This window comes from Sardina pilchardus, chromosome 9, assembly GCF_963854185.1.
Source record: "Sardina pilchardus chromosome 9, fSarPil1.1, whole genome shotgun sequence".
NCBI classification, from domain to species: Eukaryota; Metazoa; Chordata; class Actinopteri; order Clupeiformes; family Clupeidae; genus Sardina; species Sardina pilchardus.
This window is the reverse complement of record NC_085002.1, coordinates 6,225,708-6,248,955: the sequence shown is the minus strand read 5'-3', so window position 1 is coordinate 6,248,955 and position 23,248 is coordinate 6,225,708. Positions and strand designations below refer to the sequence as shown.

At 41.0% G+C, this 23,248-nt stretch overlaps 1 protein-coding gene across 1 annotated transcript; it reads right to left on the bottom strand.

Annotated features, from left to right (window-relative positions):
* Nucleotides 1-506: 506 nt before the first annotated feature.
* ppil1 (peptidylprolyl isomerase (cyclophilin)-like 1) lies at nt 507-5,325 on the bottom strand. Its single transcript, XM_062544896.1, has 4 exons — nt 5,171-5,325; nt 4,663-4,817; nt 2,174-2,242; nt 507-1,308 (listed from the first exon to the last, which is right to left on the bottom strand). The coding sequence occupies exons 1-4, from the start codon at nt 5,224-5,226 to the stop codon at nt 1,088-1,090; spliced, it is 501 nt and encodes a 166-aa protein (XP_062400880.1). The 5' UTR covers nt 5,227-5,325; the 3' UTR covers nt 507-1,087.
* Nucleotides 5,326-23,248: the final 17,923 nt, after the last annotated feature.

Here is a 23,248-nt window from a genome sequence, read left to right as displayed (position 1 = left end):
CAACTTTATCAAAAAATCATAAAACACCAACCCAACTGTGCAGAGTAATTTCATATCCATGTATATGTAGCCAGCATGTGCGAAATGAGGCCCAATCTCAGGCGATTTTGATTTCTTGTACTGCTAAAATTGCCTGTTAATGTTCATCAATGACAACAAAGAAATGTTAAAGAAACAAACAAACAAACAAAAGCTTACACCAACTTTGCTGACTCTCTCCTGTAAGAACCATGACAAAGGCCAACCTCAATGACACCTAGTCCATGCAGTCCAATGCTTTTTCACAGCGTGTTTATTCAGGACAGATTTACAGCGGTATCCTCACTTCACATCAAGGAAGCAAAGAAGTGAGCACATTCCAGGCAGGTGCTATGGGAGACCCCATGCTGGGAACTCAGCAGATCTGTTACATCCCTAACAGGTGTCAGAGTCTATGATCTATATATTAACTCACATTACATGTTGCAATAAATGGAGCAGAACTGGCAATGACAAAAACACCTGTCTCATTGTGGTAAGATGTTTTAATGTGCCCTACTTTGGTTGCACATTGTTATAGCTCACAGTGATTACAAAAGTTCAATGTCAAGTTAAAGCTTAAAAAAAACCCCTTCTCCATATCTTGTTTACTTCCTGCCGGTGGTTGCTTTTACGCTATTAGTTGGCAAGAGCCAGTATTGGCCTGCGTTTCCCTTCGCATGAGTCATGTGCACTGTAGTATGAATTATCCCAAATCCCAGGCTAGCTCTACAGCACAACTCTGTGGTCTAGTCTGTACCTACAAAGAACACCCTGTTCTGAGAAGGGACAACACTGCCCCACTGATCTGATCACTCACTGTTATCCTGACAAAATAAAAACACATTCCCTGGCATCTTCACTTGGCTACTACCAAAATGGCAATTTGATTTCTATAACTATATATAACTTTTGGCAAAAGTGGCTTGGGTGGATCTAATTACCTAAATTCTAAAATATTACAATAAATCATATCCAAAGATTATATAAAAGTTCCACAGATGTTTTATTACAAATTTGCCTTGATTATGAACACAAAAAGAAAAAAAATATTTGAAGTTTGCTTTAGTCAGTTTGGCAAAGTCATTCTCAGTATTTTGATGTCATCTGCAGGACGATCTTGTGAGTTGGTTTCCACCATACCAATCCTATTGACGACTCCCATGCCTTGGCACACACGGCCGAATATTGTGTGCTTCCCATCCAGCCACTGCGTTGGACCCAGGGTCAGGAAAAACTGGCTGCCGTTGGTATCAGGACCTGCATTTGCCATGGCCAGGATACCAGCTCCTTGTCGAAAAATAAGTATCAGACAATCTACAATTAATAACAATCCTGGGACCTACAATATTCCTAAAAACACTCTGTGGCAGTGCAAGGCTTTCTATGCCCTTGTTTTTGCTTCACTCAAATACATGAGAATATATGTCCAATTTATTAAAAACACAGATATTAGAGTTAAGCTACTGTATATGGCATGAGCAAGAATAGCATTGATGGCGCCATGGCTGTAGTGTTGCACGATGCACCGATACTACAAAAGCATTGCGATACCCTGAAATCAAAAATGTCACAATACTTAATTGTATTAATATTGATACTAAAAAACAGCATATTTTAAATAATTTCTTGCCTTTTGTCATTTTACAAAATAATCGTAATCGAAAATTGGGATTTCGTTTTTGGGCAAAATCGAACAGCCCAAACAGAAAACATAACTAATTGCATCCACAAAACCATGAGACCGAAGGCTAATTACCCACACATATATATATTTTTAAAGTGACAAGGCAATCAATTACACACACCACTCAGACCCTTCGCCAAGGAGGTTATGTATTCACCCACCTGTTGATTTGGCAAAGAGTCTTTGACTAAGTATCGGTATCGAAACCATCATTTTCAGCCATAGGTAATGAGATTAAAAAATAATAATAATTTCAACCATTCCTTTGCCAAGGAGGTTATGTATTCACCCATCTGTTGATTTGGCAAAGAGGCTGGTATCCTAGTGGAAAATACACAAATCTGGAGGCCCTCAGCATACAGCTTAGAGACATTCCAGAGTTGTCCTAAAAGACTAGAGTTAAGGCAAAAATCTAGGGAATCTAGGGAAAGGTACAGTAGGCAACCTTGAGGCAATTTACCAACTTACCTGTGAATTTCAGCTCTGGGTGCAATTCATCTTCAAACTGTTTGCCATATACTGATGCACCTCCACGACCTACGAAAACATTTCACCCATTTAGAAATATGGTTTAGCTGTGCCACAACAAAATTAACCTAATCAGAATAACTGCATCTCACTATGGATCAAAATAAAATGAACAATTTAGGCTACCTGACAGACTTTTTTTGACAAAGGTTTTCAGTGTAGAAAAAATGAAGAATCACCCAAAGCTAAAGCACCCTCCAAGGCTGATTGGAGCCTAGCCTGAAAGTCGAGGCAAAATAAGGTCTGACTCAAAACCAATTGAAACATAATCCGTTTTTCTTTCAATTCATGCCCTAAACACCATAGTAAAAGTCCATGAAAAACCTGTTGGTGGGAATATGTTAAAGGTATACTATGCAGTTTCAGGTATTTTGGGTGACTATAGAGCTCCCCCTAGAGTTATTGTAGTGTGGAGCTAATTCAATTCAATTCAAAGAAACAACTTATTTTCGGTACCCGCCATTGAAAGAACTTTCGCTGACTCCCGCATTCTCCAGCCATCTCTGACTGGTACATTCTCAATAGGGCTCAGGAACACACCTTGCATTCTAGGAATATTGCCACCATATTGGTAGCGCACCGAACGTAATATCCATTCATTCAGATGCAGAAGACAAGAAGCAGAAATATAGTATTAGCGATTCTTTTCCTCTTGCGATCGTGGGTTGCGCTGTTACACTCCTCTACACAGCAACATACTACCAAGAAGGCAACAACTAAGTATCAGGAACACACTAATAGGCGGGAGTAGCCTAAGTCCATAGTAAACTAAGGAGTGAGGCTGCCAATATGGCTGTGCCCGCGAAGTTTTCACGTCATGATCCCGAGCCCTATAGCATTCCGTTTACTAACGATCACATAGCCTCCTGTGAGCTCAAAGTTGTTTCTTTACCATGACAGGCCACAGACACGCTTAGATGACTTGGACAATGAGAGAGCACCACTTGGTGGCCTTTAAAAAAGCAAACCCAGAGGCCTTAGCAAACCCGGCATTCCCTTCACCCTGTCTAGTCCATGTCCATAAGTGTATGTTGGTGCTGAGTTTTTTTGGACCAAGATATTTTCAATATGACCCTGGTTTTCTCAGCGGCCATTAGAGGTTTTTTTTGCTTTTGTTTTAATCATAGTTTTATATCTGAAAACGTTCAGGGCTCCTAACTGTGCAATGTGCATAGGCCTAATTTTCACATGTCCAGTGTAGGCATACTATGCAAGTTCAGTAAAACTGCCAAAGATAGGCTACAGTTTTTGCCCTTTGACCGAAATGTTCCACTACTTGGATTGTCATGGACTTCTGGTATGTGATTTGGGAAGGTTTCATGAACGTGATAGAACAATAAACGTTGTTGTGGTTAGTCTTGGATTGGGTGAAATTGTCTTACAGATTGCCTGGGGTACGTTTCCCGATAACGATGGATAGACACTCTTACGAGGGTTTTCTACGATTCATCTTATGATCGATCGTTTTGTTTTGCCGACTGTTTCCCGGACATGCTCGTAGCGTGGACGCGCGTGCACTGCTCTTCGGGGAGCTGTCCACGATAACAGTTCTGAAATATCCCCTAATTTGATGGTGATGTCAGATGACTGCACGTCACAGCTAAGCCACCGTCTGAATTTCGGATCTATACATTAATTAACATCAATACGAAAATAGAAAACCTTTGACATCTGCATGTAAGCATTCCAAGTAGCCTTAAACCACACGCATACATACTTTTTATTATTAGATTGTTGCCCCGTTTTTATGTTTGTTGGAAGATAGGCTGTAACATATTAGGCTTCGGCTAGTTTACTCCTACATCATTCATGCCAGTTCTTTGCTAACCTGCTTGTGAGAGCAAGGTGTGCTGCCTGTGCAATAATGTTTCGAGGTGTCACTTAAGCAGATGTTTGAATAAAGAGGTTGATAACAAAATGAGGAAATGTGTAGGCTTAAATAACATAGCCTATAGGCTTAGATTTTGACGCAGCACAGACTATAGCCACATATTCCTTTCTCTGTTTTTACCTCATAAGCCTAATAAAAAAAAGGTCTCGTGTCGTTTCATAACTTGTTTGTAGCCTATTTTTGTCCGGTTTTAATAACATCATTATGTCCATTGAATGAATGCTATTTTGCACGCTAAAATCTGAATCATCACAAGTAAATACAATAAAGAATGGTAACGTAGGCCTAAGTTGGATCATTATATTCTTAGTTGTAATCCCCCTGCATATCCTGCTGGTGACTCCACTGAGGCATAGCCTTAGAACTCTGGAGCACTCGTAGATCTACGAGTGTTTTCACGATGCTCTTAAGTTAGGATGGTTTCGGGAAACAGTCGGAAAACCTTAAGACGGTCGTAAGAGGGACTTTACGATCATCTTAGGCTTACGATGCTTTCGGGAAACGCACCGGACTGTTCACAAAAGATAGGATACCTCACCTGTTCCAGTTGGATCTCCACCTTGTACCATGAAATCTTTGATGATGCGATGGAACTTTGTAGTGTTGTAATATCCTCTTCTACTCAGCTCTGCAAAGTTCTTGCAAGTTTTCGGAGCATGCTTCCAGTAAAGTTCAACCACAATAGTTCCCATTCTGAAATTAAGACACGATACAATACTTTATATACTTTAAAAAGTGGGTCATATCCAGCAAGTGGTTTCATTGTAGCATAAGGCATAGCCTACCACGAGACAAATTGAAGTCTCAAATAGCCACAACGTTATGTAAACTGGTAGGCTAAAGTTAAAATAAATATGATACTGCAACTTAAGTTATAGCTAAGGTAGGCCTAACGTTAACAATGATGATGCTGTTGGCGTTTAGTTTAAGTTAATGTTAATGTTACCTTGCTACCCAGTAGGCTACACTGTCGTCATTCATTCATTTAGTTATTCATTCATTCATTCTTTCTTTCATTCATTAAGACAAACACCAAGTCAGCTTACGTTGTCTCCAAAGAAACTGTCGGAGGCTGCCATGAATCTGGTGGTATTCCTGCCATTTCAAAAACAACAATATCTCCAAAGGATAAAAAACGTTGGATTCACATTTACCGCATCGACAGCACACTTCCTGTATTTTCACAATGGCAAATGCTAAGAATAGCAAACTACTGCCACCTACTGTATTGGATGTTTGGACTGCATGAAGCGCACACATAGACCTAAAAGAAACGCACAGTGTTCCTGCATCTGAAAGCAATCCCAACGTCTCCCGTAAACATGCTGAAGATGCGCTACACACATTTTACATAGACATAGAACTGCATTTTACCCCCATTTACGCAACTTTGATTGCGTAGGCCTTAGAGCATTCAATTATGCCACAGGTCTTATAGCTTTTAGTTTTATATTTAGCCTACATTTTTAACTGTTTATTGTCACACATAAAGATTAGGCTATAGGGAAAAAGGCTACTTATAGAATGCAGGCTAAATATGTTGTAGCACTCATGAGTCTCAATTTTTATGAACACTGTGCAGTGCCTCTCTCGTCTCATTTCTCCAGATGCTTTACAGTAATTCCCTTTGCTAAATGCCTAATTAGATGACTACTCCATGGGATAGAAACTGACAGTAATTTCTTTTGAGGTTATTCACAGACAATATTCCATCAACGGTGTTTTAGGCCTATTGCAGGATGTGACACATTCGAGGTTGTATTTAGCCTAAGCGAAATACAGATAGGGCCATTTTTCACACATGATTGGCTACAAGGCACTTTGAGGCTGAATCCTATCCAAACACCACACACACACACACTCTCTCTCTCTCTCTCTCTCACACACACACACACACACACACACACACACACACACACACACACACACTTATTAGAGTCTTAATCTCAAATATCTAATTCATACAATGTACAATGGAACTGAGTGTCATGAAAGTTAACTAATTCTGGGCTACAAATATGCAAATCAAGCAAGGACATAGTGGTTCCGTATGGGTTATATCCACTAGTCCACTACAGCCTACATCTGATATTTCAATCAACTGTTTCATAAATTGCTTTTGAAGTTCAGTAGTTTTCATACAATGTATCACCACAATAGGCAATGGTATTAAAACATTGAGTATTTATTTTCAGATATTTAGCATATCATACACATTAAAACCTACAGTAGTGACAGTCTTTCCTGACTGGGACACATTTATGTTGTAGGCCTACTTTCCAGACACACTCAGAGAGAGAATCAGAAAATGTAGTATTACGGTTTACAGAGAAATTAAATAATGAAAGCACTATTAGTTTAGCCTCACAATTGTGCCACTCAGGTGCTGAGCTCCTCGCCTAGTCAGTACAAGTATTCAGCTGTATGTGGGGGTGCGCAAAAGAGTTTTGAGTATAGGTGACAGTATACTCAAACCAGTATTCAGAACAGAATAGGAGGAGTAGTGCTGAATCATAACACAAAAGGGTAGCAAACAAAGGGCTGGTGCAGAGTGACTGGGTTGATCAGATGTTTTCTGCTTTTGTCTCTTCTGTTGTCCAATGTAGAACCTTGTTGGCATGCGTATAGGCTACACACATTTGCCCTTGAAGTCAAGCATGTTTACTGTTACCTTTAATGAATTATAGAAAAGAATGCCATTCATTTCTTAAGAGTTTTATGTTGTCATATATACACCCTGAGAACATCATTACCAGACAGTGTTAGATCACCTGGGAACAGCCCAACACCGTCGGGTAAGATGCACTCTGAGAGCTACTGTTTTCAACTGTCTTTGAAGCAATTGAAGCAGCAAAACAATGTAATAAAGGTATTAAAATGCATCACCTTGACCTTGAGCCTTATTGAAACTTGAAGTACTTGACACATGTAACAACTTTCTAAAATCAAGCAAGAATTTTATTTAGTCCATTAAATATGTTCTGTTAAGTTCTGTAAACAGCATCATACTTTCAAATGGCCTTGATCTCAAGTAGTTTAGTTTGAGTTGACTCAGAGTTGGATGTAAAAATGCTTCCATAAGTACACTGAAGATATGATGCTGGTGGAGGGTTATCCTCATCGTTACCAGGCAGTATTAGAGAGAGCAAGGACATCCAAGACTGCCTTGTAAGATGAAGATTGCCATCCCATATGAATGTGATATTTGGAAATGCCCCTCGAAGCAACCATTTGAAGGCCATAAACCTCTTTGCTTAACATTGTGCACACTCCTTGACTGAAGTGGCCCCGCCTACCTGGCTTCAGTTAACAAAATGTACTGTATATTGACTGCGGAGCTGAAGTATTATGCATGACTCAACAACAAGCTGATTCCTACTTCAGGAGCTGAACATTTTTTAAGTTTTTTTTTAATTAAAAATGTATAAATTAGATTAATAAGAGATTCATTTTTAAATGGTAAAAAATAGTTTCACAGTTTAAGGCCTACATAAATAGAACAAGAGTTAGAAAAGCTCTGTCAATCTGATAAACACTTACAACTCTAGCTCTAGTAAAGTGGGACAGCACAGCTCTTCATTCATTCATTGTCCATGAGAATTTCTGACTGCATCCAGACAGAATCCAAGGCCCTCTCAGCAGGTAGAAGTTCACTAGCTCTGATATTGTAAGCGTAACATAATAACATGAAGGAGGAAGATGTGGAAGCAGGCTGATGCAATGGGCAATGGGGGAAATAGCCCACCTTGGGGGACACCAGCTGTAACTGTAGACACACAGGAATCCCACTGCACCCTCTGAAACAGCATTTGAGACCTCTGAACAAGGGAAAAGGACAGTTACAAAGCTGACATTGGACCCAGATTCTTTACTTTGTCTATTTCATATTTCTGCTCTAATACATTTCTATTCTCAATGGTACCCTGATAAATCAAGATGAGTCATCACTTGAGGAGGGCAACTCTAAGTTACACAACTAAAGGTGAGGTAGTTTCCCTTAGAGCTGACTCTGGAGACTTGCCACTTAATGTTGCCTAGGTAATAGTTGCCAAGCTTCATGAACACATCTGCTTTAATTGGAGAGACTAGTGTCAGCTTTGTCAGCATGAAACATGAAAACAACAGTAATGCATGCTAAATCTTTCCCTCCTTAATTTTTTATATAAACTAATTTGTCACCTCATTTAACTTCACTCTAAATCATCTTTCCTTCATCTAAACCATACACATACAGTAGCCTATATACACGTATCCTCAATTGGGGTTTTTTTTTTTTTTTAAAGCCCAAACAGAGAATTGCTACATGCATCCATAATCATCTCCATAACAATGTTGAAATAGCCTATACGTGCATCTGTGTTTTTCTTTATACTATCCTTTCATTTAGCAGTAAAAGTTTAATTTAGCCACATTCAGACCATCTCCAGCAGAAAAGACCCAGTCTTTGCAGTTATCAATGAAATGATGTATGCTACATAGATTCCAAAAACATGTACAGTACTTTACCCTTTTCCCTCCTTAGGTCTGATTTTCATAGCCTTGGACAAGAGCTATCATTGTGCTGTCGGTGACGTTGCAGTCGATGAGTTATCTTCGTCCCCTCCTTGCTTCAGTTAGACAAGTTTGTCAGGCGTTACAGACTCAGCTTGATGCAATTTTAACACATGAAACAGATTAGAAGATTATTTTTGGACAGATCCTTTTGTGGATCAGCAACAGGCAACACTTTGTGAAGTCTTCAAGCAGGGTGGCCGCCTTTCTGAAGGTCTTGGTTTACATGTACACCTCTGAGCTCAGGTGTCGCTACCATGGTTTGACCAATCTCCTTGCTCTGCACTGACAGGTGCATTCCCTGAATTGTGATTCGCTGATCCAGTCAGAAGGCCCTCCTGCTTATTGTCTGAGCGTGTGCTCACTCACCTGTCTACTTTTTTCTTCAATGCAAGGCAGTAGGAAAAAATAACAAAAGTAGATTAATGTTAAAAAGTTAATTAATTAACTAAAGTAAAGACCTTGACTAATGACTAATGACTAATTAAATGCATACTGGAACATCTCCAAAGTAAATAAAACATAAATGCAAATGATATCATTATGTGCAAGACACATTGGTATACCCAGGTTACTCTGTTACTTGCAGGCTTATACTTAGGTCACAGATGATGATCTGAAAGGTCTTTTGAGAGCAACAGGGACCCTGGAGAACAGACACCAAGGAATGGTTCACAACAACTGCAGATGGCCTGAACCACTTCATTTAACATGCAAAAAAGATCTACTCCTATAGGAATCCATTTTGTAGTGGCAAATGTATATGACATCCCGGAAAAATGTTGTGGCCCACTGTGTGTGTGTGTGTGTGTGTGTGTATAGTTAAACAGGAAGAATTCAAGTGAAGAGAAGAGTTTGATATTTACCACTGGGGGCAAGGGATACGAAGCACCAAACACTTCTCCCTGGTAACAGACCTGTGGTTCACACACCGCTGTAATTAGTTCCACTGGGCTACTTGTGTGTTGAAGTAAAGGTGGCACTGGGTTCAGATGGCTGCCACCGAAAATGTGAGTATCAAAAGAGGAGCCACACAAGTGAATTGCCACATCAGTGTGTGCTCAATTGCACCAAAACAACAAAATCAATCCATAAGCTTGCCTGGCTTCTCATCCGGAACATTTAACATGTTGCTGAATACTTTTGATTGTAGTGTTTAAGCCATCATAAAAAAAAACCTGAATAAAATGATTGAATAGGATAAACTGCCAAAAGGGCCGTCCACACCAAGAACAATAACTATAACGATAACTAACAAATATGAATGACGACGTTCACACACAAAGTATACGATAACAACATGAAGAAAGAAATTGTTGGGGATCACTTTAAGAGCGCTTTTGAGAATGATAAAAAGCTAAAGGACAATCAGAACCCATCACATTTTTGGCATCACATTTACTAACATGAGAACAGACTTTTTTTAAAAAGCTTTTATAGTTATCGTTCTTGGTGTGAACGGCCTTTAAAGAGACCCTATGCAACATTTTTAGGGGTGGATCGGTACAAAAATGTCACGGTTCGGTACGTACCTCGGTTTTGGACCCTACGGTTCGGTACATTTTCGGTACAGTGCAGGAAAAAAAACATGATCAAAAGGCAGCTTTTTATCCTCAAATGCAGCTTTTTATTATTTAAAATTGCACTTGCGACAACACTCTGATAAAACATTTGCAACATTTTCCTGCACACATTGAAAGACCTGAGCTTTCTCAGGAAATAGAGTCTGCTTTGCCCTTTCTTGTACACAGATTTAGGGAATTTAGACAGGCTTGGGTTATCCTGGATGAACATAGCCTTGATTTGGTTTCACAGAAGAGATCACATATAAGTTACCATGGAATTTATACTTGGAAGCTAGCCTGCTCCCGACCAGGCTAACAGCCAAGCTAAGTTAATTCTAATGGTTTACATTATCTGATTGGTTCTGCTAGCTGTCATTCAAATCAGACCTCCATGCGATTTTTTCAAAGAGCTGTATTCCATTTATATATTATTTGCTACTTGCATTTACTCGCAAAACATAGCAGAATGTCTGCATAATACCATATGGATGTTTGATGAATAGCCTACTGTAGGCATTTTTCGAAGGTGTTTTCAACTAATTCGGCTTTTAAGACAAATTAAGATATATAGTTATACTGTGTGCATCTTTGCGGTTGCGAAGTGCTTTCTTAATGACGTTGCACAAGGTGTAAGTTATTCGGGATGTGTGCGCGTTCTCGTTTCTCCCCCAAATAACTCACGGTTGGAATAAAAAAAGACGCAAACAATATCGTCTTGCACACAAAGTTAACAACCGCTTTTGATATAGACAACAACGAGGTAAAGTTTTACTTTTTTTGGATGGGGAATCATGATTATTTCTGTTACGTAGCGGGAGTAGGTGTGGCAGACCAACTGAATGCAAATTTACGTATGCAGTTGCTCTGGATGTACTCGTGTCAAGGGGCCGTTGTAAGACATTTGGGAGACGTAATTGAACAGTTTTCTTCCGTCTCGTCCCGGTGACAGGGATATCTGGGTGGTGTCGCTTGATATGTGCTAGCATGTTTGAAGTGTTCCCACTCGAGTAATATTGAAACCTGTCGAACAACGACGGCAGACGGTCCTTGTTTTGTCAACCACCCGCTCTCCATCGCTATTATATATCACGGGGAACCCGAAGTTATCCCACACTATTGACTTCAATGATGATGGTGGGTCTTCTAACTCTTCGCCACTCGCCATGGTTAGCACCCTCTCGCAACATCAAACGAACAATGTTAGGCTACCAATTCCCACAGAGTACAGTTTGTATTAAGAGGTGGAGATTGCTACCTAGACCAGAGATTGTTTGCCTAGACCAACCAATAGCCATGTTTACACGCACGGACCAATCAGAGCTTACAGGTGGCAGTAGCTAAATAGGTCCTGAAGGAAACTCTTGCGAGCAATATTAAACTTCTGTACCGAAGTATTCTGCGTGGCAATGCGCGTGCCGAACCGTGACCCCCGTACCGAAATCGGTTCAATACGAATACATGTACCGACCCAGGCCTAAACATTTTCATATAAAATCGCGTACAAATGGTTGTTTTGCTTGACTGACCAGTTTTATCGAAAACAGTAATATTTCCTCCCGCCCCTGGTGTCCCTATTCGCATATTACAGCCTTGCAGTTTGTCCAAGGAGTGATCGCTCCTCGTTTACATCTGGAAGTCTCGTGAGACACGTGAGGAACGAGAAGAACCACATTTGCAATTTATACACACACGCTAAAGCTGCAGGGGAAGCTCTGCAGAGAAATATGCAAGCAAAATGAGCGAAAACGAAAAGCGAAAACTTCAATCCTGTAGTTTCTCTTGAAAATGTAAGTCCGGCGAAAATTGACAAAAAATTTAGTGAAACGAGTGAATGAAAATACATAAACTAAGCCGTGGAACAAGTATCTTTTGCTCATCACGCACTATAGCAAAAAGGGGCAAAAGCTCGACGGGCAAAAGCTATGCATGGGCTAATCCACAACAAAAAATTAAATCAGGGCATGGTTAATGTCATAACCACAACCACATAAACCTTTTAGAAAGGTATACCTGATCATTGTTTTCGATGTCCTCAACCTCATCCTCCATCTCCCAATCTGGAACTTCTGAGCAAAATTCAGGTCTCGAGCTCTCACACAGCTGAGAGATGGGAGCTGTATTGCAGGTGACGCATCTGGGCAGAAGCCCAGGAGGCAGCTTCAGTGGAGATGATGACTTGATTAGAGTAAATCCAGGGGGTGGGTTCACTACTACTGAGGCATTAGGAAGAGTAAATCCAGGAGGTGGCCGTACTTCAGATGAGCAGGGAAGGCAAACCCTTGTGGTTGCTTCACTATCAGTGAGGCATCAGGAAGAGCAAACCCTGGAGGTGGCCGGACAGAAGATGTTGCAATAGGGACCACAGGTGATTCGACAGATACAGAGAAGCCTGGAGGTGGCTTCACTATAGGTAAGATATCAGGAGGTGTAAATCCTGGAGGTGGCAGCACTGCACTTGATGCATCAGACAGAGGGAACCCGGGTGGTGGCTTCACTACGAGTGAAGGAAATCCTGGAGGCAAAGTGAATTCCCGAGGTGGTCTGACTGCAAATCCAGGAGGCAGAGTGAATCCTGGAGGTGGTCTGACTGCAAATCCAGGAGGCAGAGTGAATCCTGGAGGTGGTCCGACTGCAAATCCAGGAGACAGAGTGAATCCTGGAGGTGGTCCGACTGCAAATCCAGGAGGAGGCTTCACTACAGGTGATGAACTAGGCTGAATCCAGGAGGCAGCTTCACTGTGGCTGAGATGTCAGGTAGAGTAAAACTTGGGAGGCTTCACTACAGGTGAAGTGTTAGGAAGAGTGAACACTGGAGGTAGCTTCACTGTAGGTGATTCATCAGAGAGAAACCTGGAGGTGGCAGTAATGCACTTAAAGGGATATTCCGCCATTTTTGGAAATACGCTCATTTTCCACCTCCCCTCGAGCAAAACAATCGATATTTACTTTGTTCCCGTTCATCCAGCCATTCTGTGAGTCTGGCGATACAACTTTTAGCTTCAGCCTAGCATAGATCATTGAATCGGATTAGACCATTAGCTTCTCGCCTGCTAGCTTCATGTTTAAAAGTGACTAAGATTTCTGGTAATTTTCCCATTTAAATCGTGTCTCCTCTCAAGTTAGAAAGTGCAATAAGACCAACTGAAAATGAAACCTGCCGTTTTTCTAGGCTGATTTGACATGGAACTACACTCTCATCTGGCGTAATAATCAAGGCAACTTGCAAACTACTGGCACTACTACTGCTTGTTGTCTATGGGGACTATTTTCAGATGCTGCATACGATATCACTGCGCCTATGGTACGTTTGCAAGTTGCCTTGATTATTACGCCAGATGAGAGTGTAGTTCCATGTCAAATCAGCCTAGAAAAATGCCAGGTTTCATTTTCAGTTGGTCTTATTGCACTTTCTAACTTGAGAGGAGACACGTTTTAAATGGGAAAATTACCAGAAATCTTAGTCAATTTTAAACATGAAGCTAGCAGGCGAGAAGCTAATGGTCTAATCCGATTCAATGATCTATGCTAGGCTGAAGCTAAAAGTTGTATCGCCAGACTCACAGAATGGCTGGATGAACGGGAACAAGGTAAATATCGATTGTTTTGCTCGAGGGGAGGTGGAAAATGAGCGTATTTCCAAAAATGGCGGAATATCCCTTTAAGGTAGGCAACTCCTTGAGTTCCTCACATGAGATGTTATTAGTGTCACATAATCCTGCTGAGTTGTTACAATCATGGTGCTAATCAGCTGTAATGTTTATCTATCACAAACGTGTGTATCTGATCCTGAACATCACACAAAGGGAAAGGGATGGACTATTGATTGTACACCATTTTACCTAGCTGTTGTATCTGATTACGGGTAAGAGAATGTGTTTCCTGAGATTGGAAAAGAGTCACTTTGGTGAGAAGACTAATCTGGTCCACCAGTTGAAGGCAAAGAATCACGTCTTCCTTATCTGCTAGAGGCACTGAGATGATCTACACCACATGAGACGTTCAAAGTCAGGGCAAGGTGACAACTCAACAGGTGGTGTGTCTTTCCTGTAATGACATCGTCTCAATTTGGACAGACACCAGACGGCCAATGTCTCTGGACACCATCATGTTCTTATTGCGCCTCCATGAGAGTTTTGATGTTGCAGTACATTGTCAATAGGTCCTTACAGATGGAGTTCACCGTACACACCACTTCATTCATATTGAAATAACAATTCACTTTACCTTTCTTCTTGGTGACCCTGACACCAGAGGGACAGTCTGTTTACCACATGCTCGACCAGTGGCCAAGTATGAGCTTCAAATGTAAATTCTCTACTTTCCTCATATCTGCATCAATCAAGTCCCAAGAGTGAAGTCACTGGCCCTCATTTATGAAACGTGCGTACGACCAAAAACAGGCGTAAAACAGGCGTAGGCCTACGCTTGTTTCCACGCAAAGTATGGCATTTATCAATGTGAACGTGATCGGTGCTATATGCTCAAATGTCACGTCTAGTCTGAACTCGCGTACGCAAGTTTTTCAGGCGGCATACATTGAATTGTATATTTTAAATTATTTTAAAAGGGCAAATTTCAGTATCATATGGTTTTGTAATGAATGTATTTATAGTATGATGTGTTCTCTCTGCGAAAATAAAGTCTGATGCGCTTAAATCGCTCTAGTTTCCCGCCTTCCTTGATGACAGCTTAGCTGTCAAAATTAACAAAGTTCAGCTGGACGTCACTGTGGCTCGAGATCACTAATGATCTCTTTTGGACGTATAATGCACCTGCCATTAAAACGAGCATATATACAGTAGGGGTGTGATATTTAAATTACGCTTGTTTCCAGCCGCCACATTTATCAACACACGTTTATTCCTACGCTAGAATTGGAGTGATACGAAAGTTTGATGAATCACACGTGAGCCTCGTCGTAAGATGGTTTCTGTGCTCAGATATACGCTGGTTTCTACGCTCGGTTGATAAATGAGGGCCACTGTCTCCAATCACCAGTTTCTGGGCAGCAGTAGATTAACTCCTCTAGTCACTTGCAACCAGGAAAAGCCTCAGGAAGGATGGTGGTGCTGAAGGCCTTTGAAAAGACCCCTGAAAAAGTCTGGCAACTTTCACTGACATCATTTCAATAATGGCAGTCATTACAGTCACATTGCTGGTGCTCAAGAACTTTTTCATGTCATCAGCAGTATATACATGGCCTTCACAAGCTTGCGATGAATGGAGTGGGTCATCCTAGCGGCAGCCGGAAGGGAGTAGGCTACTGTGCTTGTAGGCTTGAGATTGGTAAAAGTGAGGAGAAGTTCCCGAGCACTGCATGGCCAACATCCATAGCCAGTTTTGCACGTTTCATGGAGGACCCATAGCAAGGAGTGCCACTGGAATCTGTCTTCATAATGAAGAACATCTGCCACTACCTCTGACCGGGTGTGAAGATGGGAGCACTGCAGTATTTTATCTCCTCCTCAAGGTCACTCAGGATGCTCTTGATAAGGGGCATCTTGAAGTCATCTGGGCTCTTCTGAATGTCAACATCTGAGTTTAACAACTGAGTCTAACAACTGAGTCTAAAATAGTGTATAAATAACTTTTATCCATCTGTGACAGAGCGCACCGCGTCTGTCACGCAAGCAGGCGCATTCCCGCCAGTAAGAACAATGGGAACGGAGTTTGCCCTTGAACAGACATTACATACAGTTCACACATACAGGAGATAAAGAAAATAAATGTTGAAATGCATATGTTGAAAAGTAAAGAATAACTATATGCGAAGGAATAGTGGTTAGGCCGTGCGCTAAACATGGCTATTAGCGGCTGATGCAAGGCATAATGTCGGGGTAGTTGTGGCGGGTTTCGTGTGCGCACAATTTAACATCTTAAATGAAACTGCTGCGACTGTGCCAATGTTTGTCTGTGTATTGTGTCTTTGTATTGCATGTTGTCCACCTTACCTGATGTCTACCTGTCTTCCGGGGTGCAACAAGAGTGTCGGAGGTGAGACCCAGTTAAAGGGACGGGGCGCGCTCCCATAAGGGAAGCGCTCATGGAGACAGGGGTGTTTCTGTAGTTTTGTTTTATTTGTTATTTTGGGGGACTGTAGCCAAGGAGTTATGATTGCACAGGAATGTGGTCAAGTAATGTGGTGCGCTCCTATATCTAGCCTATGAGGATATGGGGTTGCGCTGATTGATTGTTTGCTGTGTTTGGTCCGCGCCAATTAGGCCAGTCAATCTAGCGTTTGACCCATAACTAATTGCAATAGTAATCATTCCAAGTTTTTTGTGATCCCTAGGTATATATAATTAACATATCAAAAATCTACCCGTTTATATTTAGTGGAACATACTTTTTTTCGATGTCAAAGGTAGCAATTTCCAATGCATTTTGCCATTGGGATTTACTACTGGTGAAATGGGTAAAATTTTAAACTATAGATATCAAATTGAAACTTTCACAGTTGTTTACTCACATTAAGGCAAAGATTTTTTTGTATTGCAAGTTTTCTGAAATGTGATGTTTAGATATGCAAATGAGACCAGTTTTACCTAAATATGCAATAATTTGCATATATTTCTAGAAAACTAAATCTGAACAATAGGTACAGTCAGCTTCAAAATAATTGCTGCATTTTGCTTCTATATTGGATACCAAAAGCCTATGCAAAGGGAATATTAGATATTACTTCATATCACCTCAGAAATGAAGAAATCAAGTCAAGTCGAAATCAATGCGTTTCAATGGAAGTACATTATAGAAGAAATGATTTTCAATGATATGTTATGATGGAAGTATCTCAAGTCACATGCCAAGTCACATAAGGAAGATATTGACCTTTAGACAACATATCAAGTGAGTTGGCATGCACTGAGATACTTCCATCATACCATATCATTGACAATCATTTGCTCTATAATGTACTTCCATTGAAACGCATTGATTTTGACTTGACTTGATTTCCTCATTTCTGAGGTGATATGAAGTGATATCAAATATTCCCTTTGCATAGGCTTTTGGTATCCAATATAGAAGCAAAATTCAGCAATTATTTTGAAGTTGACTGTACCTATTGTTCAGATTTAGTTTTCTAGAAATATATGCAAATTATTGCATATTTAAGTAAAACTGGTCTCATTTGCATATCTAAACATCACATTTCAGAAAACTTGCAATACAAAAAATATTTGCCTTAATGTGAGTAAACAACTGTGAAAGTTTCAATTTGATATCTATAGTTTAAAATTTTACCCATTTCACCTGTAGTAAATCTCAATGGCAAAATGCATTGGAAATTGCTACCTTTGACCTTGAATAAAAGTATGTTCCACTAAATATAAATGGGTAGATTTTTAATATGTGATGCAGGAGGGTTTAAGGATCAATAAAAAGTATGAACCATTACTATTGCAATTAGTTTAAGTTTTGGCCCTTTTTTGAGCTAGATTGACTGGCCTAAATAGTATATAAGAGTATTGGGCGCTTCATTCGGGAGATGGGCCTCTGCCGTGAGAGGATGCATTGTCTCGGTCAGTGTATGGGTACGTAAGGGCCTAGCTATTGGGCATTGTCCCATGTTTGTGTTTTTCGTTTTGATCAGTGTTTTCTTTTGTTTAGTATGTCATGTCTATCTGCACGGACACATTACTACACCATCATTAAAAAATGACCACTTTCTGTTAATAACAATACAGTACAATAATATAAATGATAACTAGATAGGCTACCGCATAGCGGTAGGCCTACACAATATGACCGCCGTTCTGCACATTCTCTCCACAATAATAAACTAGAAAAGCACTCAGAGAGCGCAGACCTCCGCCTGTATAGGGAGGGAAAGTAATCTCATCGCCATCTGGTGGTTGCGTTCCTAGAGGCTAGCGGGAGGGGATGGGATTTTCTTTTAGAAAAAATATATCTCGTCCCACGATGGGAAGTTAGTTAAATGCCTTCAATATGCTATGCATGTAGGTCAGCTCTATTGCTTCGAGTGGTCATACTTTATTTTTTAGGATCAGTTTAATTGTTTTGAGTTTGTTTGTAACATGGTGATAACGAACTACAGTAGCTAGCTACGGTAGCATTTGACGTCACCAGTTTGGGTGCTTCATCTCCAACTGATCAAAACGGCAATTTGCTTAACTGGGTTATCATATTTTTGTAATAACAGATGTAAACCGCGTGGTAATTACCTTTATGTTGGGATAACTTGTGTTGTGCTCCTACTCACACAAGAGCTGAGGGGTATTTCACAAAACCTAGATAAGGGATTAAGCCAGGATTTTTTGGTTATCCTGGATGAACTTACCCTTGACTCGGTTTCACAAAAGAGATGCTACATAAGTTGCCATGGGAATTTATTCTCTGAAGCTAGCCTGCTCCCGACCAGGCTAACAGCCAAGATAAGTTAATTCTAATGGTAATTACATTATCTGATTGGTTCAGCTAGCTGTCATTCAAATCAGACCTGCATGCGATTTTTGAAAGAGCTGTATTCCATTTATATACTATTTGCTACTTGCATTTACTCGCAAAACACAACAGAATGTCTGCCCAATACCATTTAGATATCATTTAAATTATGGTGGCCTTATAATTAATTACAAAATCGTTGTTTGCATCTTTTTTTGACTGACGTTTGATGAATAGCCTACTGTAGTAGTTGATTGGAAGTGGAGGGGACATATTTCGAAGGTGTTTTCAACTAATTTGGTTTAAAGACAGAATAAAGATATACTTTGTGCATCTTTGCGGAGGCAAGCGCTTTCTAGCGGGGCAGTCACACGCTTGCGTCCACCAACGTTCGTCCGTCGTTTTCCCATTCACTTTACATTGGCTGCACTTCATTTCATGCCGCACTGAATTGTGGGTCCGATGCGTTGCCTGGCATACGTTGCCTCCGCTAAAAAGTTGAGAAATGTTCAACTTTTGACGGATCGCGCAAGCGCCAGCCAATGAAATTCCGTGTATGCAAATTTTCGAACACTGACAAACCAATCAGTTCGCATTTATGGAAATGTGACAAAATGAGGCATACGTTGGCGGACGCAAGCGTGTGACTGCCCCGTTAATGACGTTGCGTGCCGAGACAAGGAAGCTCTCACACGTGGGTGCATACGTAAATTTGCATTCAGTTGGTCTGACACACCTACTCCCGCTATGTAACAGAAATAATCATGATTCCCCATCCAAAAAAGTAAAACTTTACCTTGTTGTTGTCTATATCAAAAGCGGTTGTTAACTTTGTGTGCAAGACGCTATTTTTTGCGTCTTTTTTATTCCAACCGTGAGTTATTTGGGGGAGAAACGAGAACGCGCACACATCCCGAATAACTTACACCTGGCTTGACATAGACGCTCCTGTTCATCCTGGATTGGCGTTAGTGAAACGAGTTTAGCAAGGATGACTAGAGAACGCTATGTCAAACCTGGCTTTATCGATTATCTTGGATGTCTTAATTCTGCTTTTGTGAAATACCCCTCTGGCAGTAAGTGTGATTGTCTACTGACTAACCAACTAGCTAACAGGCTAATAAACAAACCATGCTAGGCGAGTAACGTCGTGGAAGGGTGTCACGTCACTTGAAGTTGTAGTCCATTTATGAAATGAAACGAGCAATTACGTTTTTTTAAAATAAGGCGAAATAGGGTCTGATCTTTTCACAGTTAGTAGATTATTATAGTATGAAGACTGAAAAATATTTTTGGTGGATAAGATCGCTGGTATAGCTGCGTAGTATTTTTTTGAAAAGTCGGTCTGGAGCTGCTCTTCGATAGGAACGCAACCACGTGGGGCGCTGGTTTTCACTTTCCCTCCCTATTGTTCTTCCAAGGTTGTCATACATTTGGAATTGAACTATTCCGATCGCCACCACGAGGCCATACCATATGCCACACCACTAAGTGAAACACATAAACGGCTCCGGAATCCTGGCGGTGTTACGGATCACTCCCAACATTTAATCGTTTCTTCCATTGGGTCATGACGTCTGACCTTTCCTGAAAATGTCATTGAAATCCATCCATTACTTTTTGAGTTATCTTGTTAACAGACAGACAGACAGACAGACAGACATCTTAGTAGGGCCCCCTCTTATGTCTTACAGATAGTGTTGTGGGTGATAAGTGCATTTTTTTCAGTGACATTTTTGCCAACTGATAATGACACAGGTTAGGCCTACAAGTAGGCTACCCTGGCAGCAAATTAGATTTGTTGCCGCTAAGGGGCGTCTAGATTTCTAGACTAGCCAACAACTATTAACCTGACTTTCGCCAGATCCTGTAGTTCGCTGTCTGCTTCACACAAGGATCTGGGACTTCTCGATAGAGCTCCCCAGTCCCGCCCCTCCTCCGAGAGAGGTGCTTGTCCGGAAGTAAAATTCTCATTCATTTCTCCCATTGACTTCTGGAAAAATTCGGATATAAAGAGTTTTAGACCATGCCTTAGGCTACCAGCTACGATGTGACTCATAAGCATATAACTTATAATTTCGAGTGAAAAAATGAACAGAAAATGTAAAAAAAGCGAAAGGTACAAGACTGTGTACATATCTTAAATTCCGAGATAGAGAACTCAAATCCCAGGATGCTTTGCAAACGTACACACATTTCCAACATTTGCAGCCTAAAGATAGTTTAACATGGTTCCATATTAATCTGAGAAAAGAAGATGATTACTTCCTACCGTTTCCATTGAGTAAATTCAACCTTCAAGATGAGAAAACCGTTATTTTTCGGAAGACCACACATCGGTCCTGATCAGCCCTGCAGCCATTTTAAGTTTTGACGTTCCAGCGAGACGAAGCTGGACGATAGGCGCGGGAAAAGCTGAGTACAGTTTGTTTGGCATTGCCATGGCAACGGCGATCTCTACCAATCAAAGGCTCTGCTTTCACCAGTTTTACACGTTAGGGTGTCAGGTAGTGTAGTACTCTCTCGTTAAATCGTGAATAAAGCATTGTTTTCTCAAAACAAGGTTGATGCCCCCATTAACTTTTGACATCTATATGAGCAGGTATAATCGCTTAGTCACATCGTAGCTGGTTTTAAGTCTACCATGGACGGTTACGATGTTATGGCTTATTCTCCAATTGTCAATGGAGAAATTGTATTGGATTTTTACTTCCGGACAAGGCTGTGGGCGGGACTGGGGAGCTCTATAGGAGATGTATTTATGAAGGCGGGTCCTTGTAAAACATCCTCGCATGTGATTTGATAAGCCACTTGCCTGTTATCTTGACTGACGTGCTAGGCTTCTTCAAGCTCTTGCCAAACCCGGTCGGAAGAAGAGTAAAAACATCCTTGCCACCAATAAATGTCTTCAAAACTATTCTCTGTTAATCTTTTAAAGAATGAATACTCAATATATTCGACAAAACGGTTGAAATAGCAGAATCAATGTCAGCACAATTAGACTCCTCGCTGCATGCCGCCATTGTTATTTGAATCAAACAGGGGGTCAGGATTTGGAGGGTTAGCTTCAGCCAGTTAGCATGTCATTTGGCCGCCGACATCTTTGAAAAAATGGCGTTCCATGGTTGTACCATATCCGGCACCAGCGCATGCACGAGACAGCTCATGCACGAGCTGTCTCAGCTCATGCACGAGTTTCGATTTCGGTACGAGCGTCCTCGCGCGTCCATGTTGATAACGCATTCTAGAAGACATAAATAAAATGACTGACGACTAGGATTAAGTTACCGATACTTGATGCCTGTGGATTATCATTATACCAGGCTTTGTGAATAAAAGAAAAAAGCAAATGTCGTTCTAATAGGTTACTATTATTTGCATTAGACTATGTATGCGTTGGCAAGGTATGATAAGACATTCTAGGAAATGCGAAGAAATTCTCTAACTAAACCCAATTATTAACCTACTCGCTGTCGTGTAGGCTAGGCTATGAAAACTATTTTAAAACGCTCAGCTGCAGACCTGTAGCCTAGTTCATAACAAGGCAGCGTTGGGGGTCACAGCCTACAGTAGATAACGGCAAAAGTTTCCGACAGTGACAGCAGACTTAAAATGCATGCTGCTCGAAACATAACACATGGATGCGCGCTTCTACCGGTAAGCCTATAATATGCGTTGGCTTCATTTCGTCTGTCTACAAATGTAGGTTTAAACTGCAAATTCACACTGGGTGCAGCACAAATAGCATATCTGGTATCCACACGTTTCTTACATCCCATGTCTAGGGCCTACTTATTAAGAGTCATTTTCGTCGGGTAGACAGCCTATTGCGCACATAACGGCTACAGTCCAAAGCATTTACTGTGGGGATCATATTTATGTGTATGCTAAGTGAATTCTTGCTCAATATTGACTCGCCATGTTTATTATATCATGACATATGAATATCACATTATAGGATTTCGAGACAAGGGGCAAACTTCTCCACCACCATCCCAACTCAAATAATTAAATACATTTGCGCCTGTAACGATAGGAGCGCGTTCACGAACACCTTCTCTCACTCTCCAATCTTCATCAACGATTTACCTATGTTGTCTCGTTGTAACGTGGAACCTAATTGGCTCATTCTAGCTGGTGACGGAAATGGACACCCATGGAACGCCATTTTATCAAAGATGGCTGCGGCCAATTTCAAACTTTTTTGGCTGAAGTAGCTAGCCTAGCATCGGCCATTGAAATGAATGGGGGCGGGACTTAGTCCCTCTCTCCAGTTCTTATAATACCTCCATGGAATCAAACACTCGCTTCGGCGCTCCTGATTGGTTGCTAATTTTTTGAGCACTGGCAGGGGTTTGGATTGCCCTCGCGTCCAGACCCTTGTGTGGAGCTCAGCGAAACGCCTCTGGTGGAGCATGGCGGAACTACAAGGGTCTGGCGAGAGTCAGGCTAAACAACTATGCCAACAACCAGAGAGCCGCGGGAACTTGCAATTTCCCGCTAAAATGATGTTACACTGGAGCAAATTAAAATTATACACCCTCAATATCGGGTTCAGATATATTCTGTAGAAGGTGTAGAAGAAACCAGAGCCTTTAATCT